The sequence below is a fragment of the Pristis pectinata genome, chromosome 1, assembly GCF_009764475.1.
Source record: "Pristis pectinata isolate sPriPec2 chromosome 1, sPriPec2.1.pri, whole genome shotgun sequence".
NCBI lineage: Eukaryota > Metazoa > Chordata > Chondrichthyes > Rhinopristiformes > Pristidae > Pristis > Pristis pectinata.
Window position 1 is genome coordinate 128,792,655 of NC_067405.1, and position 22,752 is coordinate 128,815,406.

General features: G+C 38.7%; 1 protein-coding gene across 4 annotated transcripts in view; it reads left to right on the top strand.

Moving 5' to 3' along the window:
- Positions 1-22,752, top strand: part of LOC127568597 (protein unc-79 homolog) — a 145,894-nt gene that overhangs the window by 42,424 nt on the left and 80,718 nt on the right. For all 4 annotated transcript variants that reach the window (XM_052012551.1, XM_052012567.1, XM_052012559.1 and 1 more), the window contains 10 exons: positions 700-930; positions 3,957-4,147; positions 8,226-8,349; positions 10,980-11,120; positions 12,113-12,334; positions 12,770-12,997; positions 13,850-13,982; positions 18,149-18,228; positions 18,326-18,474; positions 20,133-20,290. In XM_052012551.1, the coding sequence (XP_051868511.1) occupies positions 700-930; positions 3,957-4,147; positions 8,226-8,349; positions 10,980-11,120; positions 12,113-12,334; positions 12,770-12,997; positions 13,850-13,982; positions 18,149-18,228; positions 18,326-18,474; positions 20,133-20,290 (1,657 nt within the window). The remainder of the gene's footprint in view (positions 1-699; positions 931-3,956; positions 4,148-8,225; positions 8,350-10,979; positions 11,121-12,112; positions 12,335-12,769; positions 12,998-13,849; positions 13,983-18,148; positions 18,229-18,325; positions 18,475-20,132; positions 20,291-22,752) is intronic.

Here is a 22,752-nt window from a genome sequence, read left to right on the forward strand (position 1 = left end):
AGATGTTTTTCAGGAGTTTGGATAATTTGAACAACCACTTCTTTTCTCTGAGTGTAATGATCTTAATCCCAAAGTTATTATCCTGTTTTGAATGCTGTCATTGTGGTATAATCACTTGCAAAGTTAGTGTGGTGAGATATTTGTTGCAGAGCTGCTGATTTGTGCATGCATTATCTTCCTTTTGTTAACAAGGTCATGGAAGAGAGGTAGCTAGATTGGCTACAAGGGTAATTGTATTGGGGCCACTGTACAGTTCATTATATTATATTTGACTAATTACATTAGCATTCAAAGCGAATGAAGGGAGTTTTCTGTATGGGAGTGCAGGTGGCCACCAGTTCTTTGCACATGAGTATGGTAGCTTTGCTATCCCCAATCCCTCCTAAGTACTTTGTTTCTAAGTGGTGTCATGCATTACAAATAGTTGACAAACAATGAGTTATTATAAAACCCAGTTTTCTTTTTCTCTCACTGTTCACCAAGAGTATCTTTATTTTTGAACTGTTATTTTGAGCAAATTCTTGTCTTTATGGTGTAGGTGATAACCTAGCAGAAAATAATGAAATAAAGATTGGTAAATTCTGTAGATGGTGGCCAATCCAATCACTAGATTATTAACCCTGCAGCAAAGATGAAAATTTGCTTAAAATCCCAGATTATTCATCCAAAGTTTCTGTGCTTGCTTCTTTTACTGTGCAGGTCAGTCTTTGCACTCCAAGTGAAAATACACCCACAGAAAGCTTAGCCAGATTGGTTAGCATGATGTTTCAGTGGTTTCATTCCACTGCATACATGCTTGATGATGAAGTGGGAAGCCTAGTGGAAAAGCTCAAGCCTCAGTTTGTCACCAAATGGTTGAAGACGGTTTGCGATGTTCGATTTGATGTGATGGTCATGTGCCTTCTTCCCAAACCTATGGAGTTTGCAAGAGTAAGTTTTTTTTAAAAATATGGCTATTTGGAAAACTGCTTACTTACTTATTTCAACATGGTCATAAAAATCTCCTTTCCCACCAGATCAAAAATATCCTATTTCATTTGTGATTCGTCAGGTAATTGAGCAGCAAGATCTGGATGACTTCCAGGCTTGGCGTTTTAATTAATATTTGATGTTTGTGTCACATGATTGTCAGGTAACATTACATTTCCAACACTGTAGAGCATAACCATCTATCAATAACTTTTCAATACTTAACCAACTGTTTTTACTCCATCTTCAATATACCATGGACTTTCTAAGTCACCATTCACAAGAAAATATATTGGACCAGCAATCTAAATGCTATAGCAATGAGAGAAAGTCATTTTCTGGGTATTCTACAGAGCTGAATCCTCAAGTCACTTGCTGAGTCCTCAAGGCACGTGTCAGGAGTAATGGTTAACTGCCATTTGTTAGGTCAGCAGCTATCCAAACAATGCTCAAGAAATTCACCATTTTTGGGGGTAAAGCATTCTACTTGATTGGCATCCATTTCCTTCAACATCCATTTCCTCCTGTACTCCCCTATTCCCTCCACTCCCTGGCTGCAGTGTATGTTGTCAACAGGATACACTGAAGTTCACCAAAGTTTCTGTGGCCCCCATCATCTCAAAGGACAGAGAAGTAGGTACCTGGCATCCCCTTCACCTGGAAATTACCTTGCATGTCACTCACCTAGACACATTTCATGGTTTTGTTTTGTTATTGAGTCAAAAACCTGGAATCAACATCATTTGCTATACCCAGATGGAATGCAGCTGTTTAAAAGGAAGGCCCAGCCTGAGAGGCACCCAAGGATAGGCAATAAATGCCAATTTTCCCAGTGGGTTCACATTTTGAGAATGAGTAAAAGAAAATAATTGATACACATTATAAAAGGTTAATTTTTGCAATGTACAGTTTTTCTGAAATCAAAGCCAGTGAATGGTTATTATATTTTATTCAAATAACATGTATTTCTAATTATAGCCATTGCTATATTTAGTTGTGGTTTAATAAGCATGCTACATTGAAAGTGGCATTACACAAGCTTGTGCTAAATGTTTGCAGACTATGTGCAAGAAGTGGATGCCTTGCAGGGTCATTCCTTATAACTCCATTATCAAAAGTCTACCATATACAACATAAATTGTGTATTATAAAAACAGGAAGTGCTGGAAAAGAATTTAACCGATCAGGCAGCAACTCTAGAAACAGTCAAAATTGGAAAAGAGGGAGATACAAATTAGTTTTCAATACAAGAGAAGGTGGAGAGGGATGTTTAGAGCAAAAGGATTGTCAGGGATATGGCGAGTTGAAATGGCTTAATGGTGAAAATTACCAGCACATTAAGCTTCTTGGTCTATTTAATGTGTTGTTAATGGTAAGGTGGTGGGACCTGTCCAGCAGGACAGACATATTCAAGCTGGATATGAAAAATTGAGCCAACATAATATGAAAATGGAAAATGCTGGAAAAACTCAGCAGGTCAGACAGCATTTGTGGAAAGAGAAACAGTTAACTCTTCATCAGACCTGAGGAAAAGAGAAACGAGCAATAAAGGTGGGGGAGGATGATGGAAAGAACAAAGGGAATTTCTCTGATAGAGTGAAATCATGTGGCAGATGGGGCAAGATTAAGCAACTGTGGCTGTAATTTGTTGCTAATGTGGTTCTGGCCCACTGGGAGGAAATGGCAAAAATGATTCTTGCATAGACAGGAAGAAAGAGTGTCTTATCTCTTTCTTCTTCTAAGTGTTACTTTGTTTGGTATTGTCACTCTGTAATATTATAACCAAGAGAATTGAACAAGGCAATTGATTTATTAATATTATTACAAATCATCAGAATTGATGTGATGGTCAGGTGAGAGGAATATAGATTATGGTTATGACTAACTGTTCATAGATTTGTTTTCTAACTATTTCCAAGATTGAAAGCAAATCTTCTTGTATGTGCACATGTATTAAGAGCTGGGATGACTTGTTGCATTGTGAAACTGAACCACTAATGCCAGTCAAAGAATATAAGTTAGTAGCAGTTAGTGTGTTTGTGCTTGAGCTTACGTCTCTCAAGTCAGTAAACTATATTCTAATTTAGTGAAGTTTGTTCCATCAAATTAATTTAGATTTGTTAAAATATGTAAAAATCTGTTCAGTGTCAAGATTTATGAGAAAGTAAACTTGCTGTACATTTTCCATAGTCTCGGTGCAACAGCCTTGACTCCACTCAGCCCAAAATCTGAATGTGAACCAAATGTGCAGTTCTTTCACTTTGACTCTTAGTAGATACCCCATGTTTAAGTCTCAATCCTTATAACTAACCAGTTCTACTTCTCTGGGGTCTGATTGAGGTATTGTTTCTATTGTTGTCGTTGACTGTACTCAAATTCTTAATCTGTGAGCAAAACAGTGCAAACTCTCCAAGTAATTGAGAAATAGTTCAAAATATTGTATCAATTCAAGATTCAAATGTTGTTGGTTGCTTTTGGCAGATTAGATTTTCATGATCCTCACAGGATAGCAAAACTCTTAATCAAATCGTAAAGGTCTCAGGGAAAGCATGCACATGAATTATCAATTATTTACTTCTAATTAACATTTACTAATTCTTTTATGAATTACAATGATATAAAGTTTGAAGCAAACCTCTATCTTCCCCTCTAATCTGCCCTCCCCTACATTATCTTCAAGAAGGAGAGCATTAATTCAGTTCCCTTTACTCCTGTTCCCTTTGCCTCACCAACAGCGGCCATATCTTCAGCTGTTTAGGCCTTATGCTTTTGAAATTCCTTCCTAAACATATATCTGTCAACCTCTGGCTGTTCCCTCGATCCTTCTTAAAACTCACCTTGGCAACAAACCTTTTAATTTTCTCACCAATAGTTCTTCCCGAGACTTGTTGGTAATTTTGCTGGATTAGGCTTCTGTGAAGACTGTTAGGATATTTTCTATGTAAAAGGTGCAACATGAGTGCAAGCTTCTGTACTTTTTTTTTCAGGTTGGTGGCTATTGGGATAAGTGTTGCAGTACTGTGACGCAACTAAAAGAAGGCTTGAATCGAATCTTGTGCCTCATTCCATACAATGTCATTAATCAGGCTGTGTGGGAAAGCATTATGCCGGAATGGTTGGAATCCATCCGAACTGAGGTGCCGGATAACCAATTAAAAGAGTTTAAGGAGGTCTTAAGGTATGTGCAGGTTGTGTGTCCAGCTGTTTCAATTGTATTATTTTCCCTCAGTAGGTTTTATTTTTATTCACTGATAGGATATCAGTGCTGCTAGCAGGACTGCCCCTTTGGGATTTGAACGTATTTCTGGATCATTAGTCTAGGTTTCTTGATTGAAATAGGAACTTGTAGAACTTTCTTATGGCGATAACAACATCTAATAAGTGGGAGGCATTTAAAAGTAAGAGTTCAGAGTCAATGTGTCCCTGTAAAGTGGTAAGTTTAGGGAAGTCTGATCAATGAAGGATATTGAAGGAAAAGAAGGAAACATATGTCAGGTATAGAAAATTGTTTTTAAAAGTGTCACTTGAGGTTTATAAGGAATATAAGAGAAAACTTAAGCAAGAAATTAGGAAGACAAAAAAAGGCCATGAAATGACCTTGGGAAGTAGGATTAAGGAGAATCATAAAACCTTTTTAAAGTACATTACAAGTAAAAGGGTAGCTAAGGAAGGAATGGGTCACCTCAGGGACCAGAGGGATAATTATGCATGGAGCCAGGTGATATGAGCGAGATCCTAAAGGAATACTTCTCATCAGTATTCACCGGGGAGAAGGACATGGAGGCTGGAGAGTTAAGGGAGACGTACGCTGATGTTCTGGAGTGCATCTGTATCAGAAAAAAGGGAGTGCTGGAAATATTGGAGCACATAAACCCCTATGGCCTGACGGGATCTATCCCAGGATGCCAAGGGAAGTAAGGGAGAATATTGCTGTGGCTCTGAAAGAGACTTTTGCATCTTCATTAGTCGCAGGTGAGGTACCAGAAGACTGGAGAATAGTTAATATTGTCTCCTTCTTCAAAACGGGCAGTAGGGAATCCCAAGGCATTTTATATATACATTAAAAACAAAAGGGTAGCTAGGGAAAGGGTAGGACCACACGAGGACAGAGAAGGGAATTTATGCCTGGTGATAGGAGAAGTGGGTGAAGGTCAAAATAAGGACTTTGCATCAGAATTCATCAAGGAGAGGGGCATGGAGGATAGTGAGATCAGGGATATGGATCAAAGAGGAGGAGTTGTTGGGTCTCTTGAAGAACATTAAGGTGGATAAGTACCTAGGGCCTGATTTGATCTATCTCAGGTTATTGAGGGAAATGAGATGAGATTGCTTAAGTCTTGATACAGATCTTTGTATCTAATTTAGCCACAGGACTGGAGACAAGCCACTGTTGTTCCTTTGTGCAAGAAGCATTATAGGGATAATCCAGAAAATTACAGGCTAGCGAGCCTTGCATCAGTGGCAAGGAAATTATTTGAGAAGATTTTTAGGGATAAGATTTACTTGCATTTGGAAAAGTATGGACTTAGCCAACATGGCTTTGTGTGGGAGAGGTTACGTCTTATGAATTTGATTGAGTTTTATTAAGGAGGTGACAAAGATGATTGATGAGGGTAGGGCAGTGGATATTGTCTATATGGACTTAGGTAAAACATTCGATAAGGTTCCTCATGGTGGGCTGATCTAGAAGGTTAAGGTACATGGGATCTAAGGTGACTTGCTAGATCAGATTCAAAATTGATGGCCATAGAAAATGGAGAGTAGTGGTGGAGGGGTGTTACTGTGATTGGAGGTCTGTGACCAGTGCTTGGGACCTCTGTTGTTTGGATGAAAATGTAGGTGGTCTGATGAGTAAGTTTGCAGACGACACCAAAAATTGGTAAAGTTTTGGATGGTGAGGAAGGTTGTCAAAGGATACAGCAGGATATAGATCAGCTGGAACTTTTGGTAGAGAAATGGTAGATGGAGTTTAATCCAGTCAAGTGTAAGGTATTGCACTTTGGGAGGTTGGAGGAAAGTATGCAGTAAATGGCAGGACCCTTAGGCACATTGATGTACGGACAGATCCTGGGGTGCAAATCCATAGCTTCCTCAAAGTAGCAACACAAGTTGATAGGGTGGTAAAGAAGGTGTGTGGTATACTTCCCTTCATTGATTGGGGTATTGAGAATAAAAGTTGGAAAAAGTCGTGTTGCAGCTGTGTAAAGCTCTAGTTAGGCTATAGTACAGAAAGGTTGTGGAGGAGGTACAGAAGAGGTTTACCAGGACGTTGTCTAGATTAGAGAGTATTCGCTATAAGGAGAGATTGGACAAACTTGGATTGTTTTCTCTGGAGCTGAGGGGTGATCTGATAGAAATATGTAAAATTATGAGGGGCATAGATAGGTCAGATAGAGTCTTTTTCCCAGAGTGGAAATGTCAAATACCAGAGGGCATCAGTTTAAGGTGAGGGGGGGAAAGTTTAAAGGAGATTTACAAGTTGTCTTTTTTACACAGAGAGGTGCCTGGAACATGCTGTCAGGAGTGGTGGTGAAAGCAGATACGATAGCAATGTTTAAGAGCCATTTAGACAGGCACATGAACAGGCAGGGGATGGAGGGATATAGACCATGGTCAAGCAAATGGCATTAGTTTAATTTGGCATCTTGGTCAGCACAGATGAGCTGAAGGGCCTGTGCCTGCACTATACCATTCTATGTTTTGACAATGTCTCATGTGGTAGGCTGCTCCAGAAAGGGATCTGAGGTGTGTTGGTGAACTGGACCCAAAATTCTCTGGGTGATGGGAGGCAGAGGGCAGTGGTGGTGGGTGTTTTTCTGGTTGGAAGTCTGTAACAATTAGTGTGCTGCAGAAATTGGTGTTGGGACCTTTGTTGTTCGTAATATTGGGTTATAATGTAGGGGTATGATTAGTAAGTTTGCAAACAACACAAAAAATGGTGAAATTGTAGATAGGTTATTAAAGATATAGCAGGATGTAGATCACCTGGAAATTTGGGTGGAGTGGTGGGAAATGGAACTTAATCCAGACAAGTGGGAGGTAACGCACTTTGGGAGGTCAAATTCTCTTAGGACATAAAGAGTAAATGGCAGGCACACTTAGGAGTGTTGATGTATGTTTATTTTCTTACTGCTGAGGTTAACAGCCTGTTTAGTAATTCATTAAAAAATCATAAGTAATAGGATTGAAATGCTTTTGTAAAATTATTTCATAATGACTAAAGTGACAAAGGATAATTTATTGTATATCACCTGAAGGACACTTCTTTGATATAATTTCATCATCCGTTCTGTGTGCAGTAAGACAAAGAAATTTGTATTTATACAATCTCTTTGTCTTGTAAAACCAATCAAGTACATATGATTATACTGAACATGGTACCCAGTTTGCATACAGCATGGTGTCTCAAACAACACTTAGATTGTGATCACATAATCAGTTTATTTTAGTGATCTTAGCTGAGGCACAGATATTGACTATGAGATTGGAGAGAGCTTCTTTGCTCTTCAGATTCAAATTCATATTCAGATTATTTATTGTCATATACACCAGGGTGCAATGAAATTCCTTGCTTATGTGAAGCTCACACTGTAAACAGGATACATGGTAACAATAAATACAGCAATGAGTGCAAAACGGCAGAATGGTGCAAAGATTGTAGTGCAATCTGAAGTAGTGCAAAAAGATATGCTGAAGTGAAAATAACAATTAATAACAGAGGTAGATTTAAGATATTGTATTGAGGTAGCTATTGATTACTCTTGCCATTTTCCTTGGGAAAAGTTATTAGTTTTATTAATTGTAGTTTGACATTTTTATTTGAAATGTCTCATTAAACATTTTTATTTGTAAACAAATCTCGAGGCCCCATTGCAGGTCTTCACAAACTCTACATTGTTTTGCCCTGTCCCCAATAAGCAAGCATATAACTCATTTGGTGCCATTTGAACAAATTCCAGATAGCATCCATAAGGGATAATATAATCACTCTCATATCTGTCAAATAAAATTCATCTGCTTGCCTTTGTTAACATCTTGTGATTGCTTTAAGCTTTGATTATCACCAGTTTACTCGTGGAAGTTATTAAAAATAATCTGAGGAAAACTTCATTGAGTTTGAAATTTAAATTATTTTTTCAGGCATGTTCTTCTTTATAAATGAAAAAACAGTAAAAATGTATGTGCTTTAAGTACTTGATGTGCTTATATTTTTATTATTATGATTGGAAAATGATGATAATATTAATCTATTTCAGCAAAATGTTTGATATTGAACTTTGCCCATTGCCATTTTCCTTGGAAGAAATGTTTGGTTTTATTAGCTGTAGATTCACTGGCTACCCTGCTTCAGTACAGGAACAAGCTTTACTTTGGCTTCATGTAAGTTTGTTTTCTTATAGAAGATCTTTAATTTGAAGGCTTAGTTAGAATGCCACTTGAAATTTTAGTTATGTTTGACTAGTCCCAGAGATGTAAATTGTCATAACTGCATGCTTTTGCTGTAAAAAGAAAATAAACTATTCTGTTCCAGGACTGCAATAAAGCTTCTGCGTGTTGTTGCGCTACCTACTGCATTAGATTTTAAATTGGATGAAAACTGCCAACATTTAGGGTACAATACATGGACTCACTTTGGTTCATTATAGTCACATTGAAATGAATTTGATACCATATGCAAAGTCTGATACATATACATTTGATTTTCATAAACTGGCCCAAGTAAATGTGTATTTGTATGTGTACATATGCCCAGTTAGCTTCTTGATTTCGTATTGGAGGTATGAGAATTTCACCTGACTTCAAAACTAGCATGTATAGCCTTGTTTTTGTTACACCTGGTGTGTAAAATCCAGAATACTAATTCTGTTCTGATATCGAGTGAGGTTGTCTGGAACTCTGGTTTTATACTGCAACTTTTAGCATCTTGTAATGCAAAAACAAAGGATGTACAATTAGTTTAAATACAGTACCTATTAAAGAAAACCAGGCAATATCAGAAATTACAGCATACCTGAGAGTTTATAAAGATGATCAAGCTGCTGCTTGCAAGGACCCTTAAATTATTTGAAGTTCAAAAAACTGCAGATCTGGAAATCTGAGATGAAACAGAAAGTGCTGAAAATGCTCAGCAGGGCCAGGCAGCATCTGGAGGAAATAAAAATCAGAGTTAATGGCTCAGGTTGACCTGCTGAGTGTTTCCAGCATTTTCTGCCATTAAATTATTTACCACTTTTAATTTGAAAATTCTGAGTTGCAAATAAATAGAAATGAAAAATGTCAATCCAAAATAAAAATATAGAACAGTACAGGCCCTTCAGCCCACGATGTTGTGCCGAACTATATGAACACTTACTCTATGATCAATTTAACCCTTCCCTCCTGCACAGCCTATAACCCTCCATTTTTCTTACATCCATGTGCCTATCTAAGAGCCTTTTAAATGTCCCTAGTGTATCAGCCTCTACAACCACTCCCAGCGGTGCATTCCAGGCACCCACCACTCTCTGTGTAAAGAACCTACCTCTGACATCTCCCCTGAACATTCCTCCTCTAACCTTAAGTGGATGTGCTCTGGTATTGGCTATTGCCGCCCTGGGGAAAAGGTGCTGGCTGTCCACTCCATCTATGCCTCTCATAATCTTATACACCTCTATCAAGTCACCTGCATCACTCCAAAGAGAAAAGTCATAGCTCACTCAACTTTTCCTCATAAGACATGTTCTCTAATCCAGGCAGCATCCTCTGCAACCTCTCTAAAGCTTCCACATACTTCCTATAATGAGGTGACCAGAACTGAACACAATACTCTTAAGTGTGGTCTAACCAAGGTTTTATAGAGCTGCAACGTTACCTCACGGCTCTTGAACTCAATCCCCCGACTAATGAAGGCCAGCCTACCATACGCCTTCTTAACTACCCGATCAACTTGTGTGGCAACTTTGAGGGATCTATGGACTTGGATCCCAAGATCACTCTATTCCTCCACACTGCTCGGAATCCTGCCATTAACCTTATACTCTGCCTTCATGTTCGTTCTTCCAAAATGTATCACTTCACACTTTTCTGGATTGAACTCCATCTGCCAGTCCCCCGCCCAACTCTGCATCCTGTCTATATCCAGATGTAATCTACAACAAACTCCTACACTATCCACAACCCCTCCAGCCTTTGTGTCATCTGCAAACTTACTAACCCATCCCCCCACTTCCTCATCCAAGTCATTCATAAAAATCACAGAGCAGGGGTCCCAGAACAAATCCCTGCAGAACACCACTGGTCACCGACCTCCAGGCAGAATACTCTCCGTCTACTACCACCCTCTACCTTCTGTGGGCAAGCCAATTCCAAATCCACACAGCTAAGTCTCTATGGATTCTGTGCCTCATGACTTTCTGGATGAGCCCACCATGGGGAACCTTGTCAAATGTCTTACTCAAGTCCATATACACCACATCAACTAACTACTCTACCTTCATCTATTTGTTTTGTCACCTCCCCAAAAAACTCAATTGGGCTCATGAGGCATGACTTGCCCCTCACAAAGCCGTGCTGATGTAGCTTTATGAATTGCCATTAAAATAAATTTTAAAAGTAGAGTCATAGACTCATGGAAACAGGCCCTTCAGCCCAACTTGTCCATGCCGACTCTGTTGCCCAGCGAACTAGTTCCATCTGCCTGCGTTTGGCCCAAAGCCCTCTAACCCTCTCCTAACCATGTACTTATCTAGATGGCTTTTAAACATTGCTCATGTGCCTGCCTCAATCACTATTTTTAATGAAAGAAACAGTTAACAAGAAATAAAAGAAACATTTAATGTTGCCATTATCCATTGTTTGTAATTTCGAACGATACTATCATATATAAAGCAATTTGATTGGGCTTTATAACTGATTCTTATTGACTGTGTTTTTCAAATGTGATTTTTTTGAATAAAGAATGATCAAATTGTGTTTTGCATACTCACATTTTCAGCTTGCTTCTGTTTTAAACTTTGGTCTTTTTTGCTTAGGTGTTATCAGAATTAGATATAACAGTTCCTCTCCAGCTGTTGATAAGCATGTTTTCTGATGGAGTGAACTCAGTCAAGGAACTAGCTAATCAAAGAAATGCAAGAACCAGTGAGCAGCCAGGAAACCAAACTGCTCGAAGGGTAATGTTTCAAACCGTGTCTCTTTCCACTAACTGTAAAGATTTTATATTTGCTTTGACTAATTTATCATAATTATCTGACAGGAGTTGAACAGATGCACTAACATGAGTTGGCTCAGCGAATTCTCCTTTCCTCCTCCAAGTATAATCCTTGCAGACAGTTGGCTTAGATTACAAATTTGCTACTGAGTTCTTTCCTAGTTTAGCTGAATCATTGTATCTAAATGTTGCACCTTGTCAATAGTAGAACTTGGGTACATAGCAACTGAGATGCATTGAAATACTAATAGTAGTTTAGTGAGAAAATCTGTCTGTGCTTTCCTGCAGGTTCAGTTCTAAGTCTCTTTTGTCAAAGGCAAGTTTATTGTCATATGCACAAGTAGATGTATGGACAGGTGCAATGAAAAACTTATTTGCAGCCCCATCACAAGCACATAGCATCTGATACACAGCATTCACAAGAAACAAAATTCTTTCTTGTATAAGAACGCAATTAAAACAAAGTCCATTGTAGTATAAGCTAAAAAATATATGGTTGCTGTGGTAATCAATTTGCATATTGAAAATCTGATAACCAAACAATTTTACTTATGGCATTACCACTACCAGATTGCTTTGAGCTTTTCTCCCCCACAATAGCAAATTGTTTGCCAACTGTTTGAAATAGTTTTGAGGCCATCCATGATATTTCATGATTATCACTGTTGCTTGGGGTGGCGATTGAAATCCAATGCCTCTCCACTTGGCTTGAATATTAAAGTCAGACTTGTCCTGCAGTCATTATTGCATGCCTTTTAGCAGCTGATTTAAAGTAACATTTTCAGAATCTGACAACTGGTTGACCATCCCTTAGGAATTAATAAGATGTGGCCTAAGGGAAGGTGGGGAACAGGGGTACAATCAGTGAAATATTTCCTCCATAAGTGAAGGAAATGAACTTAACACTTTCTTTCTTTATATCATTGTCCTAATGAGTATATTTTTCCCCTTTAGGTCAGTGTTGTTTCAGATCCTGGTCGCCGAGGCCAACATGTTACTCTTAGTCCATTTCCTAGCCCCTTTCGGAGCCCATTCCGTAGCCCAGTGCGTAGTCCATTCCGCGGTTGCTTTAAGAATTTCGGCACTGCAGGAGGAAGAAACATTGACTTCGATTCTGATGATGATGAAATGAACTTGCCTTGCTTCATCCTGATGTTTGATTTGATACTGAAACAGGTAATGATTTTGTTATTCCATTTCCTGCAATGACAGGTCATATATCATTTTGTGAGCCATGTGTCACAGAATCACACAAAAGTTATAGCACAGAAGGAGATATTCAGCCCATCATGTTTATGCCAATCCTTTGCAAGTGCAATCCAGCTACTCTCACTCTTTTGCCCTCTTCCCACAGCCATGTAGATGTTTTCTTTGAAGTGTTTATTCATTTCGCTTTTGAATGCTATTATTGAATCTATAATATTTGGATATCACAATTGATTTGGTGTATGTGTTAGTGCTTCTAAGGCAAGCATTTTAACGTTGCCATCAGTTTAAGTTACTGTATTGTAATGTGAACGTATATTAGCAAAAGTTATGCAAAACGATATAGATGCATTTAATCCAAGACCACATCAGAAGTAATTAACTCTTTTATCTCAATACTAACAGATGGAATTGCAAGATGATGGTATGGTCCTGGGTCTTGACCATGGATTGTCCAAGGACATCATTTCCATCATAAACAATGTATTTCAAGCACCGTGGGGAGATTCTCATACTTGCCAGAAAGACGAAAAAGCCGTTCAATGCAACCTTTGTCAGTCCAGCATTTTGTGCTACCAACTAGCCTGTGAACTGCTGGAGCAACTGACACCAAAAGAGGAAATCAAATTGGTGGTAAGGAAAGGGCAGGAGTAGATTAAAATATAATTTGGGTAATAGCTAAAAATGGATCACGTTTTTTTAAGGTGATGTTACTTAATAATCTTTGCAATTTTGTAATGTGTTGCAGTTGTTTCATTCATTGTTCTGGAAAAGTGAAAATTTCCTGATGATAATCTCAGGGTTACTTTTGGATGCTCTTGCTCTCATCCACAATATTTCCCAGTACAAAATTTTCCTTCTAATACAGTATGTCCACCATGTTAGTTCTCTCAAGTCATGATCATCCAATTATAACCCATGTTTTATTCACTCCCAAACCTCTCCTTGAACCCCTCTAATCGCTTTTCCACTCGTATAAGCAATAACAAATGTATGTAAATTATGGACAACTTTGAATAATTCAAGTTTAAAGCCATCTGGCCCTGCTGCTATTTCTTGCTCCCTGTCTCAGGTGTGAACCAATTTCTAGCTTTCTACCTTGCCTCCAAGCCCCCACCTTTCTTGCACGGCCCACTCTTTTCCTTCTCATCCAGAAACCAGTTCTTTCCTTCTGACCCATTTCCTCCTAAGTAGCCCTTGTACTCAAATATAGTTCCTTCACTACAGGAAGATTTTTTCATCTCCTTTCCACATCAATGTTACTCTTCTAGCTTGGCCCTGCTATCCTTGCAAAAGTATATTTCCAACGCCATCCTTATCCCCTTTCAGAATTCTTGAATGTAGAATTTTCTCAAATATCCATGTTTATCTTTCCAATAATTGTTAGACTTTATTCAGTTGTATTCCGCTTCTGCTTAATGATTGAAACAGAATGTATAATTTGTCATGTAGCTTCCAAATCAGCACGTATTTGTTCTTCTTCAGGAACCCACTGACAGCTTTGAAGAAAGTATGCTATTTTCTAGGCCTGAATTCACTATAGGTTTTGAAGGAGAAGATGACAATTCAAAAGAGGAGGAAAATCTAACATCCAATAATGGATGTGAAGAAAATCTTGGTATACGATGTTTGTTAGTATTTTAATTAACAATGCTACTGTTTAAAAGTTTCTAAAGCTTCACCTATTATATGAGCAGTGGTTGCAATTCATAAAGTAATTAATTAAATGGGAAGTACATTGAGACATCCAAGGATACTTTACAAATGGAAACAATTATCAAAATGTTTTATAATGCTATCTGGTTTTGAAAAATCATTAATAATTGCTAAAAATTTACCACTGTGAAGTATATAGTTTTACCTTGAAGGATATCAATTATATGTCAAATGAAAAATGTGGTGTATATACTGTAAAATCAGGGTTCATTTACGAACTCACTGAACCTTAATATATTGTTGTACCAGGCACTTCAGCTTTAGTGGAAGATTGCTGCAATAAATAGGGGTGACACAGAATAATGAATATTATGTTTATAGCTTGTGTCTCATTGTTTATGCTTGCAGTGACACCAAGAGACAGTGAGATCTTGAAATTCACAATGCAGAAAGGAAGCAAGTCATTATGTAGAAATTGTATCATAGAGTGTATCATGTAATGAGTTAATGGGTATCATAGCAAAATGATATGTTACACTTGGAATGTGTCTTTTCCAGGCAGGGACAACAGGGTGAATTTTTCCTAGTTGTCCAAAGGTAATTTTGGAGAAAAGACATGAAAGCTCTTGTGCAATGACAGTTCTGTGGTTGTTTTCCTGCACTGAAGTTACAATGGACAATTGCAGTGATTAAGTAAAATAATTGTCAATACAGGATGAGGTTTGAGCAGGAATCCACAATAATACTAATATATATTAATACTAATCTATATTGGTAGTCATAGGGGATGAACATAGTAGCAGAGTAGTTGCTATAGTTCATTTTGCAGGTCTCTTCTGTAGCTATCCAATCCACTGATGCGAAACGGATGTAAAGAGTCCACTGATAAGGGCACTGAGGAAAATATTTAAGTGCTTTTTTTTTGTGTCTGATGTTGTCTAGGTTGGTATCCCATCAATTTTGAATAGTCTTTGCATTTTTCAAGGTACTCCCACAATATTGATGGGTACAGAGTTTCAGGAATTTGACCCAGTAACAATGGAGGAGCATTAAGTCAGGACAGTTGATGAGTCGGAGAGGAATCGAAAGGTGGTGGTCTTCCCATGCACTTAGTGTTCTTGTCATTCTTTGGGTAGAGGTTGTGGGTGTGGCAGGTATTGTTGGAGTAGCCAGGCTGAATAAGTCAGTGCAATTTATGATCAGTATTGCAGCCATGCTATCCCTTTGGTGCTATTCAACTGGGCTTCTTTGTCCTGGTTGCTGTGGCACTTGAAAAACAAAGGACTGCAGATGCTGGAATCTAGGTGAAAAACATGATGCTGGAGGAACTCAGCAAGCCAGGCAGCATCCATGGGGAAAAGCGGGCGGTCAACGTTTTGGGTCAGGACCTTTCTTCAGGACTGAAGATAGGAAAAGGGGAAGACCAATATATAGGAGGGAAAAGCAGAGCAGTGATAGGTGGAAAAAAGAGGGGAGGCGGGGTGGGCACAAGGTGGTGATAGGTAGATGCAGGTAAGAGCTAGTGATAGGCAGGAGGAGGGGAGAGCAGATCCACCGGGGGATGGGTCAAAGGTAAGAAGAGAGAGGGGAAAAATATAGGGGCCAGGAAAGGGAAGAAGAGGCAGTGGAGGAGGCCATGGATTGTCATTATCAGTGATACTGTGGGAGAGGGGAGTTGAAGTGACTGGCAACAGGAAGATGCAGGTCGCCGTTACGAACAGAGCGCGGGTGTTCTGTGAAATGGCCACCTAGTCTGCGTTTGGACTCATCATTGTAGAGGAGGCCACACTTGGAGCTCCGAATGCAGTAGATGATATTAAGGGAGGTGCAGGTGAATCTCTGTCTCACCTGAAAGGACAGTTTGGGTCCCTGGATGGAGGTGATGGGGGTGGTGTAGGGGCAGTGGAAAGTTCCCGGGGTGAGAGTGGGATGGGTGAGGAGGGAGGAGTGAACTGGGGAGTCGCGGAGAGAGCGGTCCCTGCAAAAGGCAGAAAGGGGTGGGGAGGGGAAGATGTGCTTGGTGGTGGGGTTCCGTTGGAGATGGCGGAAGTGGCGGAGAATGATGTGTTGGATACGTGGGCTGGTGGGATGAAATGTGAGGATAAGGGGGACCCTATCCCTGTTGGGTCTGGGAGGGGTGGGGGTGAGAGCAGAGGTGCGGGAAATGTGAGCTCTCTCGACCACAGTCGGGGGGAAGCCCCAGTTAGGAAAGAAGTTGGACGTCTCGGATGTCCTGGAGTGGAAAGCCTCATCATGGGAGCAGATACGGTGGAGGCAGAGAAATTGAGAAAAAGGGATAGCATCCTTGGAAGAGACAGCGTGGGAGGAGCTGTAATTGAGGTAGCCGTGGGCATCAGTGGGCTGTGGCACTTGTGTGCTACTGAGCTGCACTCATCCAGGCACGATTCTTCAAACTTGTGCCTTGTAGGTGCTGAAAAGATTTTGAGATGTCAGGAGGTGAATCACTTGCCACAGGTTACCCAGTCTCCAACTTGCTCTTGTGGTTTCAGTATTTATGTAGCAGGTCCACTTAAGTTTATGGTCAATGACAAATTAGACAGTGGAGAGCTTGGAGATAACAATGACATTGAGTTTCAAGAATAGGTGGTTAGAATCTGTCTTACCAGAAACAGTATTTGTGTGATGTGAATGTTACTCCTCACCTATCAGCCCAGACCTGAATATTGTCAAAGTTTTGTGTGTGTAACTTTGGACTGCTTCATTTGCTGAGTTATGAATGGAATTAAACATTGTGCAATTATCAGTGTACATCCCCACTTCTGACCTAATGATGATAGGAAGATCATTGATGAAACAGCTGAAGTTAACCGATTTCAGGACATTGCACTGAAGAATTCCTACAGTGTTGTCCTGGAGCTGGGATGAGTGATCTCCAACAACCACAGCCATCTTTCCTTGCCATAGGTACAATAGAAATGTTTTCTTCTTGATGTCAGTTGATTTCAGTTTGACCAGGGTTCCTTGATGCCTCATTCAGTCAAATGCTTCCTTGGGTGTCTTTCAGCTTGTCTCTCGAGTTCAGCTGCTTGGTTCATGTTTGAGGGATTTAGGCTGCATGAAGCCTGGAGCCAAGGTTATTGGTGACAAAGTGCTGCTTGACAGCATTGATGACCAGACCTTCTATGACTTCACAGCTAATTGAGAGTAGTCTAATTTGGTGGTCGTTAACCATATTATATTCATTCTGCTTCTAGTGAACGGAACACATCTTGTTCACATTGTCAGGTAAATGCTGGATTAACTTGCGGAGAGGTATAGCTAGTTCCAGAGCACATGCTGGAATATTGTCTGGTCCAAAGCCTGTAACAGTGTTGTCAGCTGTTCCTTGAGTGAATAGAGTTGGGTAAAGACTAGCTTCTGTATTGGTAACAACTTGAAGAGAAAGTCAAAATGGGTAATCTGTTTGACAATATGGGCTGATCTGTGTAAGAATAAAACAAATCAGTGTAGGAATATCTGTGTAAGAATAAAACAAATCTCACTTTGAATTTCTGTTCCCTGTTGCTCAATCATCTGTTGATGGGTACACCATTTCCTTGTTTACCTTATCTAAACCTGTTGTAATCTTGTAAGGGTCTGTCAAATCTTCTCTGTACCTGATGAAGGATCCTGGACCTAAAACATGAACTGTTTCTCTTTCCACTGATGTTGCCTGACTTACTGTTCCCAGCATTTTCTCGTTTTATTTCAGACTACTCTCTACTACCTTTGATCTAATAAGAATAACTTTACCTTCTACATATAGCTGAAATCCCTCATTCTTATACTATTCTTATAAATATGTTCTGCCCCAATTTAAGGATATTAATGTTTTTCTTAATGTGTGATAACCAGAATTGAATGCAGTCTTCTAGATGTGACCTAGCTGGTGTTTCACAACGAGAGACAAAGCAGTATTGACCTTTTATTACATGTGCCTTGGGTGTTATCTCTGCAACAATTATTCAAAGACACTGTTAGACATAATTTAACTCAAAAACAATTTGAATTTTGCTCTAAACTAATATAAATAATAAATATTTAATTTATGAATAAGTATTTTGTGCCTTCAGAAGAGCAGTGATTTGATTTAAGTGGTTAATATTTTCAATTATTTTTATTTAATAGAAGTGAAGGATGATGTAGAGCAAAAATTTAATTATCAGCAACTACCTGTTACATTGAAGCTGATTTATACAATATTGCAGGTAATCATTTTTTGACTTAATCAGTTATCCTAAATTCATATTTCAATCCTTGTGTCTTTTTATTTCCTGACCCTGCTTCATCTGTTCATATCAACAGGAGATGCCAAAATGTGAGGAGCCAGACATTCTTTTCAACATGCTCAATTGTTTAAAGATGCTTTGCCTTCATGGGGAATGTTTATATCTTGCAAGAAAAGATTACCCAAAGTTTCTTGCTTATATTCAAGACAATATGTTGATTTCAAGGTAAAATTTAACAAGAAGTGAATTGAAGCATTCTCGTTAACTGTTAGAAATTGTATAATTCATATAAATGATATTTCTCTTTATGGTTACATGTAGTTTTCTGCATATTTGTAGTTTTGTTTTGAAGTAGAATAAAATGGCAGTGTGAGCAAAATTGTACCTTACTTTACATTTTTATTCAATAAAAGTTGTTGTTGCAAATGGAGTGTCAAGACCAAAGGTCATCTCTCTATGAAGTGATGTTAGATAAATCAGGGTGTGCAGAAATAATTTGGCCTCCAATTTCACATCTCATATTCAATCCTTATTTTATGTTTTACTTTGATTTGATGCTACCTGCAGTTATGGAACACGTCTTAAGCTGTCTTAGAGATAGAGGTAGAGTTGCTTGGCACTCAAGACACTAAGTACAACTTGAGGTGAAAAAAGATTATAGGGTAGATGAGAAAAATATTTTTCATCTAGGTGATGGTAAGTGTCTGAAGCTCATTGCATGGAAAGAGGTAGAAGCACAAATCCTAAAATACATTTAAACTGCAATGGAAAAGCAAAAATAACTGCAGATGCTGGATGTGAAATAAAAGCAGGAAATGCTAGAGAACCATAGCAATTCTGGCAACTTCTGTGAAGAGAGAAACAGAATTAATGTTTTAGGATGATAACCTTTCCTCAGAACCAAATTAAACAGTAATCAAGTAGCAAGCATAATCTGTAGATGTTAGAAATCTGAAGTTAAAAAAATGCTGGAAATACTCAGCAGGTCTCATAACATCAGTGGACACACTTAAATTGTACTTGGATTGTACTTGATGAGCCAAGACATGCAGGGCTATGGACTAAGGTGCTGGAATGTGATATTAGGATAGGGAGTTCTTCTCCACCAGCACAGACATGATGGGCCAAATAACCTCCTCTTTTGTACATTTTCTCTTTCCACAATTTTAAAACGCATGAAACAGTGTCACCGTTGGCAATGTTGGTAATTACATTGTGACCAGTTTATGCAGGTAATTTACATTATAATTGCAAATAGGAATTTATAATGGCTAAAGTTGACAGCATGATGTAAGATTTTTTTAAATAACTTGTTGACTATTTACGACAGTGAACAACTCAGTAGACAACTCCAAGTGTAGGTGGAATTAGGTGCTGGGTTAATCGGACCAGTCCACATGTTAGAGCTTACACACCCTATCGTGTTGCCATTGGAAACTATCAACGTAAATTCATCATGATTAATATGACATTATCTCCTCTTGGGGGTAGTCCCCATTATAAATGTGATCATAAGTAATTTAAGACTTATAAACTGTGGTCAGAAAACACATGAATATTTGAGGTCTTTACTATTTTATAGATAGAAAGCCATACCTTTTTATTTAGAACAAATATGTAAACTTCATGGCTATCACTATGGCAGCTATTAATGTCATCTAAAATTTTCAATAAGAATACTGATTGGTAATTAAACCCAGAAATCCATGTATTTAGTTAGCTGGATATGCAGCTAGTAGAGACTAAAGAGACTGAATTCCAAAGTAACTAAATTATCTGTGCCACAGAGAAGAAAATCAAAATGAATACATGGTCTTGTGTGAATAGTTTATAAAAAATTGAACCTTCTGTGCTAAATTCATTTCTGCTTTTGATTATTGCAGCTTGTGGAAAGTACTTAAGTCTGAATTCTCACAGCTTGCCTCTGTGGCAGTGCCATTATTTCTCCATGCTCTTTCTCTTTCTCATGGTGCTGATGTATTTTGGGGCATCATTGACAGCAATTTTAACAGTAAGGACTGGAAGATGCGATTTGAAGCTGGTAAGTTGAAAACATTAAATGAACAATGAAAATTGTGTTAACTTTTCAGAATTCATTGAGACAGCATAAACTTCAAAATTCATGCAAAAGAAAATATCAAGGGATTTTTTTTTTGAAAACTTATACTTGTATTTAAAAGCCATATTACAGAAATGAGTTTTTGCAATTAAAATTAATGCTGCCATAGGGTTTGCAACTCTCATGATTTTGGCTTTCTTTTAAAAATCCCTGGTGGGCCAGAGGCATCTGGAACAGGATGATTATTTTGCTTTCTCATGGTCAATGTTGAAATCGATCAATAAACAGTCACCAAATATACATTAACTTTGCAGTAAATTGACTGATGAGATGGGCTACTGGCGCCAAATATCTCACTGTGCGGTTTACAAAAGCTGAAGCTCCAGTATGACCTGGTGCAACAGTTGTCCATAGCAAGGATCCAAACTTAGCTCAGGCAATTTGGGATTAATGCCACTGAGATTTTTATTTCTCAGTGGAGCCCATGTGTACTGCATTTCTCCTATTTTACGTTATGAACATTTATATCTTGCTGGAATGCCATTTTTATACACTTAATAAATAACAATATTCTGAGCTAATTGTTGCATTTGCATAGGGCCTACTTTGCTTGTAAATGTTTGGAAATGCAACACAGCCTGTATTTAAATATATGTTGCCTGAAACTATTTTCCATTTTGAAAACATTATACATAAGGCTGTATATTTGCTGCAATTTTTCCATGGTATATTTTTACAATAATTTTAAAGAAGTTTGATAATGTTTGTCAAAAACCTTTCTCAAAATTGTAGCTGTAAAGTAAAATTCTTTAACATTATGACACGAAATTAAAATCAAATTGATAGCTAAAATGTGATTGGTCATTATATATAAGTGGCATGTTTTGCTTAAATAAAGATTTTTGTGAATTCAGAAGCACTTAAATGTGTTTTTCGCAACAATTGTTGCAGGTTAAACTTCTATTGCACAATTTTCAATCAATTTAGTACTTTGTCTTATGTGTTAGAATTTCACGGGTTCACCTGCCTTGATGACCTCTCCTCCATCCTTTATTCTATGGTCCACTGCCTTCTCCTACCTGATTCCTCCTCCTCCAGCTCTTTGCCTCTTCTACCTTTCACCTCTCAGTTTATTACATCTTTAACCCCCTCCCCCGCCCACCTACCTTCCCCCTCTCACCTGGACTCTCCTATCACCTGCCTGCGTGTGCTCCTTCCCCTCCCCCCACCTTATTCTAGCTTCTGCCCTCTTCCTTTCCAGTCTGAATGAAGGGTCTTGGCCTGAAACGTCGACTGTTTATTTCCCTCCATAGATGCTGCCTGACCTGCTGAGTTCCTCCGGCACTTTTCCAGATTCCAGCATTTGCAGAATTTCTTGTTGACTTAGTTTTGATATCCATGCTGACGATATAGTGCAGAATTGAGGCAGTGTTGCCATGATGTAGAAAACAATGATGTATTGGTTACTTTTTGAATAATTCCATTCAAATCCAAACTCCCACCCCACCCCCATGGCAGCCAGGGTATTAAAATGCAGTTAAATTAGAGTATTGTGAGACACTTGGAGTACTGTGTTCAGTTCTGGTCGCCTCATTATAGGAAGGATGTGGAAGCTTTCAAGAGGGTGCGGAGGAGATTTATCAGGATGCTGCCTGGATTAGAGAACATGTCTTGTGAGGAAAGGTTGAGCGAGCTAGGGCTTTTCTCTTTGGAATGTTGGAGGATGAGAGGTGACTTGATAGGGGTGTATAAGATTATGAGAGACATAGAGTGGACAGCCAACACCTTTGTTCCAGGGTGGCAATAGCCAATTCTAGAGGACAGCCAATTCTAGAGGACATCCATTTAAGGTGAGTGGAGAAAAGTTTAGGGGAGATATCAGAGGTAGGTTTTTTAGACAGAGAGTGGTGGGTGCCTGGAACGCAGTGCCGGGGGTGGTGGTAGTAGAGGCTGATACAATAGGGACATTTAAAAGATTCTTAGATAGGTACGTGGATGTAAGAAAAATGGAGGGTGATGGGCTGTGTAGGAGGGAAAGGTAAGATTGACCGTGGAGTAGGTTTATATAGGTCAGCACAACATCATTATATATCAATGAACCGACACAAGGGATAAACCTACATGACCAGGTACTCATCAATTAAAGAGGAATCAGTTTAAGATGCATATGGTAATTACTATTCCTCAGTCTTAGAAAAGACAAAGTTGCATCATCACATTGAGGACACTTCCATCATCTTGAGTGGCACTACTATTATACTACAAGGGATTAAGCTACAACAAATCTGCAACAGCTGAATTGTCCTCCTATGCAGTTTGTAATCTCATGATCCAGAATATCCTTCACTACACCAGCATTATGATCATCAAGCCAGGGGTTCAATTCTAATTTAATGAAAAGTATGGAAAGGCAATCTTGGAGCATCAGGTGTACAACAAATGAG